Genomic DNA, 14,372 nt, shown 5'->3' with positions numbered 1-14,372 from the left:
TATTACACATACGCGTGGAGGTCCGAGCGGCGCCGCCTGCTGACCATTCATTATGGGCCCCAGCATCGTCCTGCGAACTCAATTACAGTTTGCAAACTTTTCAATTAGCTATAAATAGTTTATTTATGTGTATGTTTTTTTTTTTGTTTTCCTGCAACTCATGCAACACGAAGTGGCGCCTCGCGCCTGTGTGTGTGTTTAATTGAAAAGTGCTGCCTCAAACGCTTTTCACTCTCACTCCCTGTCCGTCCGTCTGTCTGTCCGTCCGTCTGTGGGTGTGAGGCTCATTAATACTGTTGAGCTCCCCCACATCCTTGCAGCTCATTTCAACGCGCAACGGAGCGGATGATTGCTATTCATGGCCCGATCATACGATACATCCAGGGGGAGGGACATTGACAGGACAGCAAGCATCATTATCGCATGCAAATTTTTTCGTATCGCTCTGTTTGCATCCTGCAGTTAATGTATCTTTTTGCTTGTTGATTTAGCAACATACGCGCACGAGTCTGATAATTACTTTGATGTTAATTCATTGTCCAAGAAGCACCTGACCTTTACCTACGCTCTCTCCCTTCCCGCTGGTTATTTCCCTGTCCCTCCCTCGTTTTTTTTTTTTGGGTTTTTTAACTCGATGTTAATTAAAAAGCAGCAATGGCCATAACTGGCGTAACAAATCCAGCCGCAGGCCCAGAACCCACCAAAAACAGAACCAGAAACAGAATGATTCAAATTGCACTTTTTCGCCCTTTTTTTCGCCTGTTTGTTTGTTAGACTGCAGCTTGCACGAGTGCCACTGGCTGTGGCAGTGGCAGGCACTGTGGCAGGCAGTAGCTGTGTGCTCCGAGGGCTTGTTGGCTGTGTTTCCGGCCGTCGTCAACTCGTCGCCATCTTCCTTTCCAATTATGCCCCTGCCGCCCGGCCGCTGTCTGCCTTTGTGGCAGTGCCCCAAGGCGTCTGCTGCGCTTTCTGCTTGGCAACGGGTTCACTGCAGTTCGAGTCCCGTTCTCTGTGCTCTCTCTCTGTTCGGTTGTCGATTTGCACAGACATTTTTTTTTGTCGTTTTCACACCATCAAGCAGCGTTTGTTGCGATTTGAAACAAATCTACGAATGCCCCAGCAGCAGCAGCGGCAGAAAATCATAAAAAATATAGGAAAGAGGGGGAGGGGGGGAGAGGGCGAGGGAGAGCCAAAAACCAAATTGAGTTGTTGATGGGCGAACGTCAAAAAATCCACAAATTCTGGCAGTTGTTGCTGTTTTTTTTCTGTTCCGTTCCCGGCGACAACGTCATCATGAATGATAGATACTTTTACATATTTTCGCTGTCGATGGTTTTTCCGGCAAACTGCCCAACGGCACTTGATTTGTTGTTTGTCTTCTGCAGAACATTTCCGCCGTCCCCCACTGGAGCCCCACTGTAGCCCCTTGTAGGACACTGTACAGGTTTATTTAGTTTTCGATTTTCGCCTGTTTTTTAGGGGTCCGTTATTTATGGCGGAGCCGCTTTCATCGCCCGTTTTTGCCTATTGATTTTTAATAAATTTTTGAGCTGCCGAAAGGACTCAAAGGAGACCGCACGGGGGGGGTGTGGGGGCTGGATGGTTGCATAATTTCGTTTCAACTTCATTTCCGTTTCGAACTAATCAAAAAGTGTAATTTCCGATTAGTTGTATTCAGAGGCGGAGGCGAGTTCTGCGAGTGACCCGACGACCCGACCTGACCAGAGTGCAGCAGCAGTTCCAGTCGGTAGGTCGGTCGGTCGATCCTCTCGAAAGTTGGCTCGACTTTTCCACCAGCCTGCCGCAAAATGGCAGTGGGAGAGTCCTTCTGTGGCCAGGTTTTTCTTTCATTGTATAACAAATCGGAACATTGACCTGGCCTGGCCCCCGGCGTCTGTGATTGAAAGTGGAAGGGAATTGGCCGGATAATGACCCTTTTTACATTATGAGTTATGGCCGGTGGCTCGGAAGACTTCGGGGGGCTCCGAGGGCTCCTCGATTTATCTCAATCCTCGGCATTCCTAGCATACTTATGCGGGCAAACGAGTCGCATTCAAGCACTCGATTGTCGTGCCTTAAATTGGGGAATAATTTCGGGGCAATTAAAACGGCAGATGGACCGGCACTCACCGCTATCTCGGCGTCCCCATGTGCTGGTGTTTTGGCTTGTTTAGCAAATATCCCAGAGAGAGAGAGCAGAGCAGAGGTGACTGCATTTCATTTGCATATAAACACCCCGAAAACGAGTCTGCAGGTGCATGCGGCGTTGCAGGTGCCACAACACACAAAATAAAAAGCGAAACCAAACACATTAACAGGTGTTGACTAAGCGCCGCCCGAAACGAGACCCCCGCCAGAGCCAGAAAGACAGAAAGACAGACAGATTCCAGTCCGGTTCCGGTTCCGGTTCCTGAGAGGGGGAGGGGATGTGCTTTGGTAGCTTATAAAGAGTGCCAAAATTTGTTTGCTTTTGTTTATAAAAATTTAAGGCACTTTTGGACAGGTGCCTGCCGGGGATGCAGGATGCAGGATGCAGGGAAATCCCAGAAATGTTGCAGGGCCAAAAGGCACCAGCAGCAGCAGCAGCCTAAAATCCCATTTGTGCCCCCAGTCGGGGGGCCTTGGTGGTGCTTTATTTATGCAAAAATAACAAACAAGCAAAAGAGAGGAGCAACCAGAGAGAAAGAGACGAAGCGACAGCCGACAGAAGGGCCCAAATGGCGGGGCGAGTGGCTAAAAGCCTCAAACGTTGTCTGTGCTGCTGCCGGACATTGTCGCCGTGTTGCCTGCTGGATTATTCACAGCCGTTGAAAGTGTGCAATGAATGAATTTATGGGTTCTCCTCCTGCCATTCCCCTGCCCGCCCTCGGAGGGGTTTAACTGTGCAAAATGCATACAAATGTGGCAACGTTTGGGCATGTTATCAACATTTTTATTTGCGTCTGCTGTGTCTCTTTGTTGCCACTGCGATTTGGTTGCAACAAAACCCCTCCCTCCCTACCCGAAAAAAAAAAATAAACAAATTAAGTGAAGCGCGGAAGCGGAAGTGCAGACAGCGATGGCCATTAAGTGAACCCAGAGAGCCAGCAGGGCAAAGGGAAAAGGGAAAAGGGCAGGGGAAGAGAGTGGAGTCTCTGGTCTGTGGCAGGGATTGTCAACTGTTTAATATTGCACTTTGGTTACAAAATACTCACCTTTCGTCTTCTTTTCTGTTTTTCAGCCAAGGCCTCGAAAGTCATCCACTTGCGGAACATTCCAAACGAGTCCGGCGAATCGGATGTGATCGCTCTGGGCGTACCGTTCGGTCGCGTCACAAACGTCCTCGTGCTGAAGGGCAAGAACCAGGCGTTCATCGAGATGGCCGACGAGATGGCCGCCACATCGATGGTGTCCTGCTACACAGTGAATCCGCCACAGATGCGTGGACGCATGGTCTACGTCCAGTTCTCCAATCATCGCGAGCTCAAAACGGATCAGAGTCACAATGTGAGTATCCCCTTGTGGTGGAGATCGACGATCCTCGATCCTTCCAAATGCCGCATCAAAGAATGGAAATGAACCTCTTACTTGTGGCTTTGTTTCACTCTCCCACCTTCTATATATCTGTATATATTTCGTTTATATAGTTCTGCCGGTCTTAAGTGTTATTAATGTGGCAATTAAGTTTTGGGTCTAAAGAAATCTGCGATTTATATGCAAATTCTGAAACGGGACGGCACCGAATGTGATATGGGACGATACCCGTGCCCGTGCCCGTGCCCGTACGGTCGACCGAACCTCTCTGATTAATTACAGTTTCTGGGCAACTTAATTCCCATCCAGCCAGAAAGGAGAGCCCAGAGGATTCCCATCATAAATGCCCAGAGATCCACAGAACTACGAGTATCTCTGTGACCCACTGTTTGTTTTTGTTTGTGTTTGTGTTTGTGGGTGGGGGGAGGGGGAGTGGATTCTAAACCAATTTCTAATTTTAATTTCGTAAGCCACAAAGTCACTGACTGAAGTTTAAAAAGCTTTCAAATAAATACACATGGCCGCACACACACACACACACACACAGATACAGACACACACACACACACACGTGCCTGACAAAAGCAGTAAAATGCATAGTTTTTGGGGTTTTTTTGGGCAACCCCCCACCCCCCGCCCCCCGGCCATACATCCAGGATAGATACCGAATGGAAACCACACGCATACCAAAGCAAAGAGACAAACGAAACAGGACTCTCATACACGGACACGGAGAGGATATGCCAGCCAGCTGCTTAGCTCAAAGTCAAAAGCATATTTTGATTACTTAAATGAAAGTGGGTGCGGGGGGGTGGGGGCCCAAAGGAAAACCCCAAAGCGGCGTTGTCACCTTTCGGGGGCGGAGGGAGTGGGGGGTAGTGGCACCTGGTGGCACCCCCCATCCTTTTGATGGTTTTGTTGGTGTGCCCGCAAAGCAAACTACTTAAAAAGAGATCGTCGGCCGAAAAAAAAAGGTTAAGAGGCTGCAGCAGTGTGGCAAGGCAGGACCCAAGAGTGGCAGAGAGCGCCTGGAGAGCCTTAGGAGTAGGTGACACAGCAGCGTAGCAGCAACAACAATGGGGCAGGCCTCAAACAACAGCTAGACCAACACAATACAGTTACATTTCACTGATTACCTTTTGGCTGTGGTCCCCCTGTGTGTGTCTGTGTGTGGGCAGATTACTCTCTCTTGTTAACTACTAATCCTAGTAAAAGGCCTTGTTACCCCAACCCCAGGGCAGCCCCCCTCCCCTCCTCCCCCGCAGACAAGTCAGACGAGTGGAAAAGTCAACGCCGCTTTCCATAGTGGTTGTTGTTGTTGCTGCTCTAGTGGAAAATCTCTTAAAATGCATGAGAGGGAGCAGCAGCAGGGACACACAGAGGTTTAATCTTGTGTGGAAAGAGCCTGTCGCTGTCGCTGCCTGCCAACATATTTATACAATTTCTCATTTCATTCAACCCACACTCCACCCTCCACCCTCCCTTACCACCCTCCATTGTGGAACATGTCTTGTGTCTTGTGTGCTGTTTTTTTTTTCCCCCGTGCTGATGGTGTAACAGATTCTTCTTTTGCTTTCGGCCCTCTCGCATCTTAACAACTGTCTTCATTGGCTCCCCCGCGCGCCACACCGCCTGTCTTCTAGTTCTTGTCGTCGTGTGCCCCACCTGGTGGCAGGAGCATTCGCCTGATTGTTTGGCGACTCTTGACTGTTCCTTTATTTTGCCGCTTGCGTCATATTTCGCTGCTTGTCATTCGTTTGGTGTCTGCCGGTCTCCGGCTGCAATGTGCAGGGCTTCAGATATGATGCTGAGAGAAATTTAAGAAAACTGTACGGGAAAGTACAGCGAACAACATGGAGAGGCAACGCTTTTTAATTCGCTCGTTAGTTGTAGATTCCACCCCAAAAAATATAAGAATCAGTCGATTTCCTAGATACCGCCCTTGGCCACAAGGATTTGCCTGCTTTAAATTTGTGTAGCAACAGCAACAGCAGCAGTGGAAATGTTGTACCTCCACACAGAGGGACACAGAGAGAGAGAGAGACAAATCCAATGCATGGCCTTAAGGGATTTTAACCCCAGCACAAGAGCAAGGAGCACCGAGGGAGGGGAGGACACGAAACACGCACCTGAAGGCAAAGCTTCGACGACAGCAGCAACAGCAACAGCAGCAGCAAATCAGCAATACAGGATTTCCAAATCATCTCCTTCCTTGCCACACGCACACACATAAACATAAACATAGATACACACACACACACACACACAGAGAGGGAGAGGGAGGGAGAGAGAGAGAGCATAGCACAGCACATGTGAGATTTCAACGGCTGAGTGATTGCACGGTATAGAAAATAAAACAAATGGGAACCAAAGACGGGATTGGAATGGAAAACCAAGCAACAGGAATGAAAAATCCTGCAGCGCCTTGGCCCCCCCACTCCCACACAAACAAACACACACACTCTGACATTTATGTTGGCAATTTGGCAGTCAACCGGCAATGCTGCTGCTGCTGCTGCCTGCCTGCCACTGTGGCAGCCACTTCAGCTGCTGTTGCTGCTGCGTAACAGGATTCTAATATGTCATGTCTTTGGGATGTCCTTTCACCTTTGCCACGACAGCAGTGGCAGTGGCAGTGGCAGTACTCCTCCCCGGTACTCCCACCTCGGGCTTTTCCTCTGTCTCTATTTTCCTTGATGTCTCTTTTTTTGTGTGTAGCATCTTAGTCCGCCCTTCGCTGCTGCGGCGAACCTTGACTAAGATTCGCAGGAGCATGGCAGCGTGGCAGCATGGCAGTGTGGCAGTGTGGCAGCCCCGAAATGAAGATAAATGCACTGTGGCAAGTTCACGCGGCTACGACCACAACGAGCAACGAGCTGCCCGCAAAAACCCAAGAGCTACTCCGACCCCACAACCTCCAAACCCGACCGACCCCAAAGGTCCGCCCCAGCGTTTCCTGTATCTGTATCTCTGTCTATCTGTGTGTTTTGTTTAGTGGGTTTCAAATTTGACATGTGATTGTTTTGTCCCTGTTGCTGTCTCTGGGCTCTGGGTGTGCTGCCACATCTGTTGCCGCCTTTTCCCTGGGTCTATGCGTGAGAGGGGCCCAGGGATTGTTGGGTAATTTTGATAAATTAATTTTTGAGCTTCTGGCCTCTCTTTGAGGGAAAAAAGGGTTGACAGGCACTTGGGGAAATGGGACACCCAGAAACCCAGAAACAGAATTAGATTGAAACAAAGTCCCGAGTCTCCTGTGCAACATTTGGCATGCGCCTAAAAGGATTCATTAGATTTGCCCACAACTGATTAATCGTCCTTCGGCTGTCTCCCCGAATGGCCGTCGAAGGCTGGAGCGCGCGTTCAAGTGCGAACAGTAAATGCAGGTAATCATCCTAATTGGCACTTGCCACAGTCCGGCCCCCCCTCCCCAAACCAGCCCGTCCTCCAGGCCGCCGCATCAAACGCACAATCTCCCAGAGAAGTGCAGTTCCCCCAAAGGTGTGTCCTGTGCAGGCCCGAGTCCCGGCCGTGGCTGTATCCATGTGTCCTGGCTGTGGCAGCTGCTCGTTGCCCCCCTGGTTTTAGGGGGCTTGGGTTGCCTTGTAATTAAATTAAATTGCCGGCTACAGAGTGCAGCATTTTACTGTGAAATTCTAGAACAGGAATAACATAAACAAATGGCGAATTGCAAATGAAAGGCGCAAAAAAGTCCAGTGATGGACAGCAATTGTCAATTAATGGATGGCATATCCGATCCGACTACGAAGGGGCAAAATTAGGATGGAACACGAAGGTGGGATTAGTTTTCACCACAATTGACATTTGTGGGTGGAAAGGGGTGGCGGGGGGGGGCCCGAGTTGGAGGCCAAACTAATACAAATGTCAAGCGATTAAGCCACAAAAGGGATCAAACTGATTAGCAAAGGCTTATCACAGCCACAGCCACAGAGAGAGAGAGAGAACGAATGTCCTGGATATACGAGTGTATGGGGAATATAGGATATTTAGATGCAGGCGCCATTTGATTTGGTGTTAATAATATGAGCTCCCCCGATGGCTCAGGGCTCAGCGGAGACGGAGACAGAGACGGAGACCTCAATGTTTTATTTAATTTGCTGCCTGCCTGCCTGCCTGTCGTCCTGACAGCCCGTCGTCGTCGTCGTTGTCGAAGCCGAAGCTGATACTGAGGCTTATAAGGCCTTTTCCTTTTGGCACGCTATTTGTCTAACTCTCAGGCGTGTGCAGTTAAAGGATTTCGACGGGGCAAATAACTTCACATATGCCAACGCAGCTCGTATCTGTGTATCTCTGTGTATCTTTGTATCTGTGCGCTCGTTGTTTATTTTTCTATGCATGGCTTGTGTTTTTCTTTGCTGTTTTCCCATTTTATTTTCACGTTTACTTTTGCGCCTCCATCCTCAAAGGAGGAACTCGCAGCAGCAGGAGAAGTAAGCTAATCTTATTGTTTTCCCAACAACAGAAGGAGCAACAGGAGGCAGCCAGGCCTCCCCGCTGATCCTTTGAGTTATGCGGAGGATGCAGGAGCTGTATTTGCTTATACTTGTAGCTTGTAGCAGGCGAAAGCTTTTTGCCATTTTGATTGGTGACGTGTTGAAAATGGATTTAAATTACATTGTTTCACACACTCGCGTGTCGTGCCGCGGAGTACCTTGGAGTACCTCGGAGTATCTTGGAGTACGTGAGCGAAGGGCCCGACAACTGTGTGGGAAATGGCTCCTCCTCCTCTATATCTCTCTCTCTCCCACTCTCTCTCTGTGAGGCTTCATGCACTGACTTTTCCTACAGCTAGAATGTCAATGTTTTCATTGAATTGATTAGTTTTCTATTACGGTTTGCCCCAAAATGCATGTTTGCCTTTTTCCCGTTTCCCGTTTCCCTTTTCCTTTCTTTGTTTTTCTATGCCCGCCGTGTAGTAATATTTACTTTGTTTTTGGGCAAGGCAGCGGATTTTCCTGCTTTGCGTATTTATTTATGGACTTTGGCTCTGAGTCCCTCTCGAAGCCAAAAAGGCTTTTAACACATTTTACGTGGTTTCTATTTTCGTTTGCCTTTTGCATAAATAAGACAAATATTGTTTTGTTTTCACTGTAACCGCTTCATGCACTTTGCACAAGTTTCAGTCAAGCTTCCTTCTGGCTTTGGTATCCTCTCCTCTCATCTCCTCCGCTTTTGACCATAAAAACCACGCAGCATCAGCAGAAAGGGGCAGAAGGTGGAAGGGGGGGACTGTTGTGGCAAGCAGATAAACGACTCGCTCTGTCGTTGGTGGGCAACCGCAGCAAAGTAATACATAATCCAGAGCTCAGCTTTAAAACTTAACTACAGAACAGAACCACCTCATAACTTGTCGGAGTGCGAGGAGTTGTTGCCAAAAAAAGTTTACACTTTTGCAGCTTTACGCTCGTGGTTCTGGCCACGAAAAGGCCAGCAGCTCCTTGGCGAACTTGCCACGCATGCAGTGGCAGTGGCAGTGGCAGTGGTTGCAGCAGGAAGCTGTGGCCAAGAAGCTGTAGCTGCTTTACTTCTTAACTTGGCCCACAGCACTTAAGCGCGGCCAAGTGCTCGCTTGACTGAGAGGCAACGACGACGACGACACTTGTGCCCTTGCCCCCAAAAAGGGCTCTGTGCTTCATGCAGTTTAAAGTGTGCCGCCGCCGACTCTGCCTCCTCTCTCGAGGAGAGCCCAAGACGCTGAGGCGGCACTCAGTGTGACATTGCAATGAAAATAAACTTTCCGCCCAAAAAAAAAAAAGGGGGGGCGGGAAAAGGGGGAAACAAAAATATTTATGCAAAACTTCAGGCGAAAGGCACCTTCGATATTCTTTGGCGCCTGTCCTCCGCCGCCCAGCCATTCGCTGGCTTTATTTCTTATGCAAAAAAAAAGGAAAGGCACCGTCGACAAAGTGTCACATCAGAATCGTAGAACAATTGCTGCGAAAAGTTTTGCTCTGCGAATATTTCGAGTAGTTTTGGAGATTTCTATATTTTGTTCGGGCTCGGATTGGTTGCTAATAGCGCTGCCACTCGGCGGGGGGGGGATGTACCTCTGTAGTTTTCGGGCGGACATATGTCTCCTTTGTGTGGATTTTCCCACCAGCAACGGGGTGCGATACGATCGATAAATGTGCTTATCAGTTGCCTGATACTTTTAGCTTATCAAAGCATTTTGGTTTATCAAATGCCGCATTATCGCACGGAAGGATGGCGGCGGCGGCGGCGGCGCGGCTTCTCGGTCATATTAAATTATAACAATGTGGTGGTGGTGGTGTGTGTGGGTGTGTGTGTGCCTGTGTGGTTGCTTGTGCATGGGTATTGGTATTAGTTGGTGTTTGAATACATATCTAATCAATGCCACATTCCACGCACACTACGAACACCGACAATGCCAAGAGGAAACACACAATTGACTCATTAACAGGCAAAACCGCGACAAGCAAAGACCGACGCAAACACACAGATACATAATCATACTCCACACATACACACACACACACAGACGGGTACCGATTTGCTTTGTTTAATGATGTTGCTGGTTGTGGTTGCCACCAGCCCCCCCAAACCCCAGCCCCTAGCCCCCAGTCCTAGTCCTAGTCCTGTGCCTGTTTTGGAGTCCAGTCGCCAAATGCTGTCAGATAATTAGAATACCTACGACCAACACTACTCGTACACCCAGAGAAAACTAGGGCCATGATAGTGAAATATTTAATAAATTAAAAAAAAATATATTTTCCAAAAATTTATTTTAAATTGTTTTTAAATCAGAGTGATTTCCATTTAAATTCCTAATTTTTGTACTTAATAACTGAATATTTTATTGCCATTTATAGATGGTTGTGAGGCCATTTTTCTCTGAGTGTATGCATGCCTCTGGCTCGGATGGCGGTTATTATAAAGCCATAAATAGCTACAAACTGTCTGGAAGTTTGACCATTCTCCCAGCCCCAGGATGGGGGCCAGCCCCAGTGCCAGTTCAAGTTCCATTCTCCGTCCTTTGGTGGATGTTGTGTTTGTCGTCAATGGAGGAAGGCTATGCACAATTATCGGAGTACTTAAACGCCTGGCAATTGCCCACTTGACAGCTAGTTAATGTTAACCAAGTTTAAACCAAGGGCCAAAAGGAAAGCGCACACACACACACACGAGTGGGAAAGCAAGAAATAGATGGGCAAAACGCTTCTCAACAATTACATTACAATTTTTACACAATCAACGTCATCGTCATCATAATAATCAGGCAAAGTGAAGTATCAAATTACAGCAGCGGCAGACTCCAACGCCAACCCCGGGATCCCACAGGCATCTCGAGGAGGAGGAAAGGCAATCGAAGATGAAGAAGCCGCATCATCGTTGCCTCATAGATGGCGTAGATGGGGCAGGGGCAGGGGCTAGGGCTAGGGCTATACATTCCACATACGACACGATACAGCGATACGGCGTGTCTAGCCACGCACACAGAGCAAAGAACATGCCACAGCACAGAGCACAGAGCTCAGCGCACAGCGTACAGCACTCTGGCAATTCTAATCAATTTTTATTATTTTTACAAACTTTGGCAGGGCCATAGCCCACAGCCAGAAGCAGGCCCACACAGGCAGGGGCCACAGCCAGAGCTCACGTCGTCCTTGTCTTTGTTTCGCCTGCCAGAGGAATTTATCTAGGAGGAAGGCAGCAACAAATAGCACGCCTGGGGAGGATTGACGATGGCAATGGCGACCAGAGAGGTTTTCCTTCGCTTTCCGCTCTCCACTTTCCGGGCTTTTCCTCCTGTTGCTGCTGACAAACGCACAAAAAAAAAAACGCGTCGCAAAGGACGAACGATAAGGCTCGATGGGGTGGGTGGCCAGGAGGGCAGGTGGGCGGTCGAATGTGTTTACGTTATGATTTTCGGAATCAAAATTCAGCACGAATAGGAATAAATTTACCTCCGAATGTCATTAAATTGTTTTCCGATAGAACGTGTATATTTCCACGCAAGAAGTTTTTCTCTTTTCCTTCCTAAGAGCCTCGTCTGGCAGCCACCCATCTCTGCGTCTCCTTCATCATCCTCGTCAGCGGCAGACTCCTGTCTCCACCTCCGTCCCCCCCCTAGAGCTTCCTTTTATTATTACGATACTTGATATTATTGATTTTGATTGAGATTTATGTTGGCTTGGGTCCCTCCTTCCTGTATGCTTCGTTCGCTTCCTTCAAACCATCGTTTAGCATATTCCTGGCTGTGTCCTGGTTGTGTCCTGGTTGTGTTCTTCCCTTCTACAAGTACAAGCCATCCAAAAAAAAAGAAGAAAACTTGTCGGTTGCTGCATAAATTTTGTGCAATGCAAGTTCTCCTTCTGCTCTCTCCCTTTCGCTCCTTTGATTAATGCGCAAAAGTTTTGGCGCCTTTAACTAATAAAAGTTTTCCGGGTAGTAAATTGACTCAACATCTTTATCATCTTTGTTCGTTGTTCTTCCTTCTGCTTTCAGAACTCGGTGGGGCAGAGCGACTACCGCATCCAGTCGCCGGCCGGCGGCTCTCCGCTGCCCCTCTGCGCGGCCAATGCCACCAGCAACAATGCCAACAACTCCGGCGACAGCAACAGCAGTGCCGTGGGCATCTTGCAGAACAACACCAGTGCGGTGAATGCCGGGAACAACACGAACGCCGCCAGTGCCGCCGGCGGACCCAACACCGTGCTCCGGGTGATTGTCGAGTCGCTGATGTATCCGGTCTCGCTGGACATATTGCATCAGATATTCCAGCGGTACGGCAAGGTGCTGAAGATCGTCACCTTCACCAAAAACAATTCATTCCAGGTGAGTGTTGAGCCCCGCCCCTCCTTCAAAGGATTTGCCAGTATTCACTCGCTCTCTGTCGTTCCCCTTTAGGCCCTCATCCAATATCCGGACGCCAACTCCGCCCAGCACGCCAAGTCCCTGCTGGACGGACAGAACATCTACAACGGGTGCTGCACGCTCCGCATCGACAACAGCAAGCTGACGGCCCTCAACGTGAAGTACAACAACGACAAGTCGCGCGACTTCACGAATCCGGCGCTGCCGCCGGGCGAGCCGGGCGTCGACCTGATGCCCACCGCTGGCGGCCTGATGAACACCAACGATCTGCTGCTGATCGCCGCCCGCCAGCGGCCCTCCCTAACAGGTGATAAAATAGGTAACACGAACGGAACATTTTCCCGATTTTCTATCATTTATGTTTTCCTAAGAGCTTCACACACACACAGAAACACTGTATACACACACACACACACACACACACACACACTAGATATCTATGCTTTGTTTCAGTCTTTTTTCTGGCTTTACACTTGCTATCGATTCGTCTCTAGACCGTAGAGCTTAAGTGGCATGCAACAACATTGCACAGCACATGATTGGACCCTCAGACTAACACTCGATCTCTATCTTTGTCTTGCAGTCAATGGATTGGGTGCTCCTGGTGTCCTGCCACCGTTCGCCCTGGGCCTGGGCACACAGCTCACCGGCGGCTACAGCAACGCCCTGCCCAATCTGGCCGCCTTCTCGCTGGCCAACAGCGGGGCCCTGCAGACCACCGCACCGGCCATGCGCGGCTACTCGAATGTATTGCTCGTCTCGAATTTAAATGAGGAGGTGAGTGGCAACAGTCTGCGTTTTTTTGGATAGATCTAGTCTACGTTTAAGTAGTCCCGAACCGCTGGCAGGGCTCTCCTTTGGGTGCTCCCTCCCCCCCTCCCCCACCACCCCTACTCTATTTCACATTGAAATACGATATATTTATGCGTAAAGTCTTTCAATTAGTTTGCCTTTCATGTTTGCGTAAATACCATTCCATTTTCCAAATTTGTCGCATATTTTATTTGCATTTTAATTTTAAAATCCTTTGACATTTTTTTCCACGTCTTTTCTCGGTTAAGCAAATACCAATAGTGCGCGGCAGAGTGCGTTTATTTGATTTCTCGCACTTCACACAAGTTTTAATATTAACTTTTAAATAAAAAATATATCAAATATAAATTAATATGTATGCAATCCTGCTTTGGGCCAGAGAGACTCTTTTTCGGCTCTTTATTTTCGCTCTCTCTCTCTCTCTCTCTGGTCCAAGGCCTGATCTGATCTTAATTCATTCTGTAATCTGTATTTTATCATTGATTTCTCTACTGTTTATCGTTTACTTTTGTTTGTATTTTTATTTGTAATACACCTAAAACGAATCTCTCGCTAACTGACGACAAAACTCTCTATTTTCTCTTTTTTCTCTGTAGATGGTCACGCCTGATGCTCTCTTTACCCTCTTTGGTACGTCTGCACATAAAAACAAAACAAAAAAACCAAAACCAAAAAATAAACCGCAATACTTTATTAATTTTTATGTTTCCGTTGTCTTGTGGGCGCAGGGGGGCAGAGATGGATATCGTAGAACTCGTTCCAAAGTATCTCTTAGCTCTCTCTCTCTCTCCCTATCTCACTCTCTCCCTTTGTAGCCCTCTACCACCTCTGACTCTATCTCTAGCCGTACACAACGTGTCCCCCATATATTTACACTCCTTGAACAATTTATAAGTAGTTTACTTGATTATTCATTGAATTTACACTGTACTACGGACCGAGAGTCGAGTGAAATGTCTGCCCAAAGGCCAAAAATAAAGAAAACCAAAAATTCACAGTGGCTGCTGCTCTCCAGGTCTCTCTCTCTCTCTCTCTGTTTCCGCTTCCGTTTGGCATTTACGCCATTTACGTGCAATCAGCAAAAGTGCCATGAATTATTTATATGTGTGGGGGCAGGCGGAGGAGCAAGAGGGAGGCTGATGGTGGACAGGGGCAACAAAGCAATAGCTGACAAAAAAAAAAGTGCGAAGAGC

General features: G+C 48.3%; 1 protein-coding gene across 9 annotated transcripts in view; it reads left to right on the top strand.

The window, feature by feature from the left end:
* LOC108155027 (polypyrimidine tract-binding protein 1) overlaps nt 1–14,372 on the top strand; it is a 170,654-nt gene that overhangs the window by 142,946 nt on the left and 13,336 nt on the right. For 7 of the 9 annotated variants that reach the window (XM_033388556.1, XM_033388558.1, XM_033388557.1 and 4 more), the window contains 5 exons: nt 3,221–3,486; nt 11,998–12,327; nt 12,400–12,685; nt 12,950–13,143; nt 13,776–13,809. In XM_033388556.1, coding sequence (XP_033244447.1) covers nt 3,221–3,486; nt 11,998–12,327; nt 12,400–12,685; nt 12,950–13,143; nt 13,776–13,809 — 1,110 coding nt within the window. The remainder of the gene's footprint in view (nt 1–3,220; nt 3,487–11,997; nt 12,328–12,399; nt 12,686–12,949; nt 13,144–13,775; nt 13,810–14,372) is intronic. The other 2 variants (XM_017285582.1, XR_004471818.1) reach the window with 2 other exon arrangements.

Source organism: Drosophila miranda, chromosome 2 (assembly GCF_003369915.1).
Source record: "Drosophila miranda strain MSH22 chromosome 2, D.miranda_PacBio2.1, whole genome shotgun sequence".
Classification (NCBI taxonomy): Eukaryota; Metazoa; Arthropoda; class Insecta; order Diptera; family Drosophilidae; genus Drosophila; species Drosophila miranda.
This window is presented reverse-complemented; position numbering and strand designations above follow the sequence as displayed.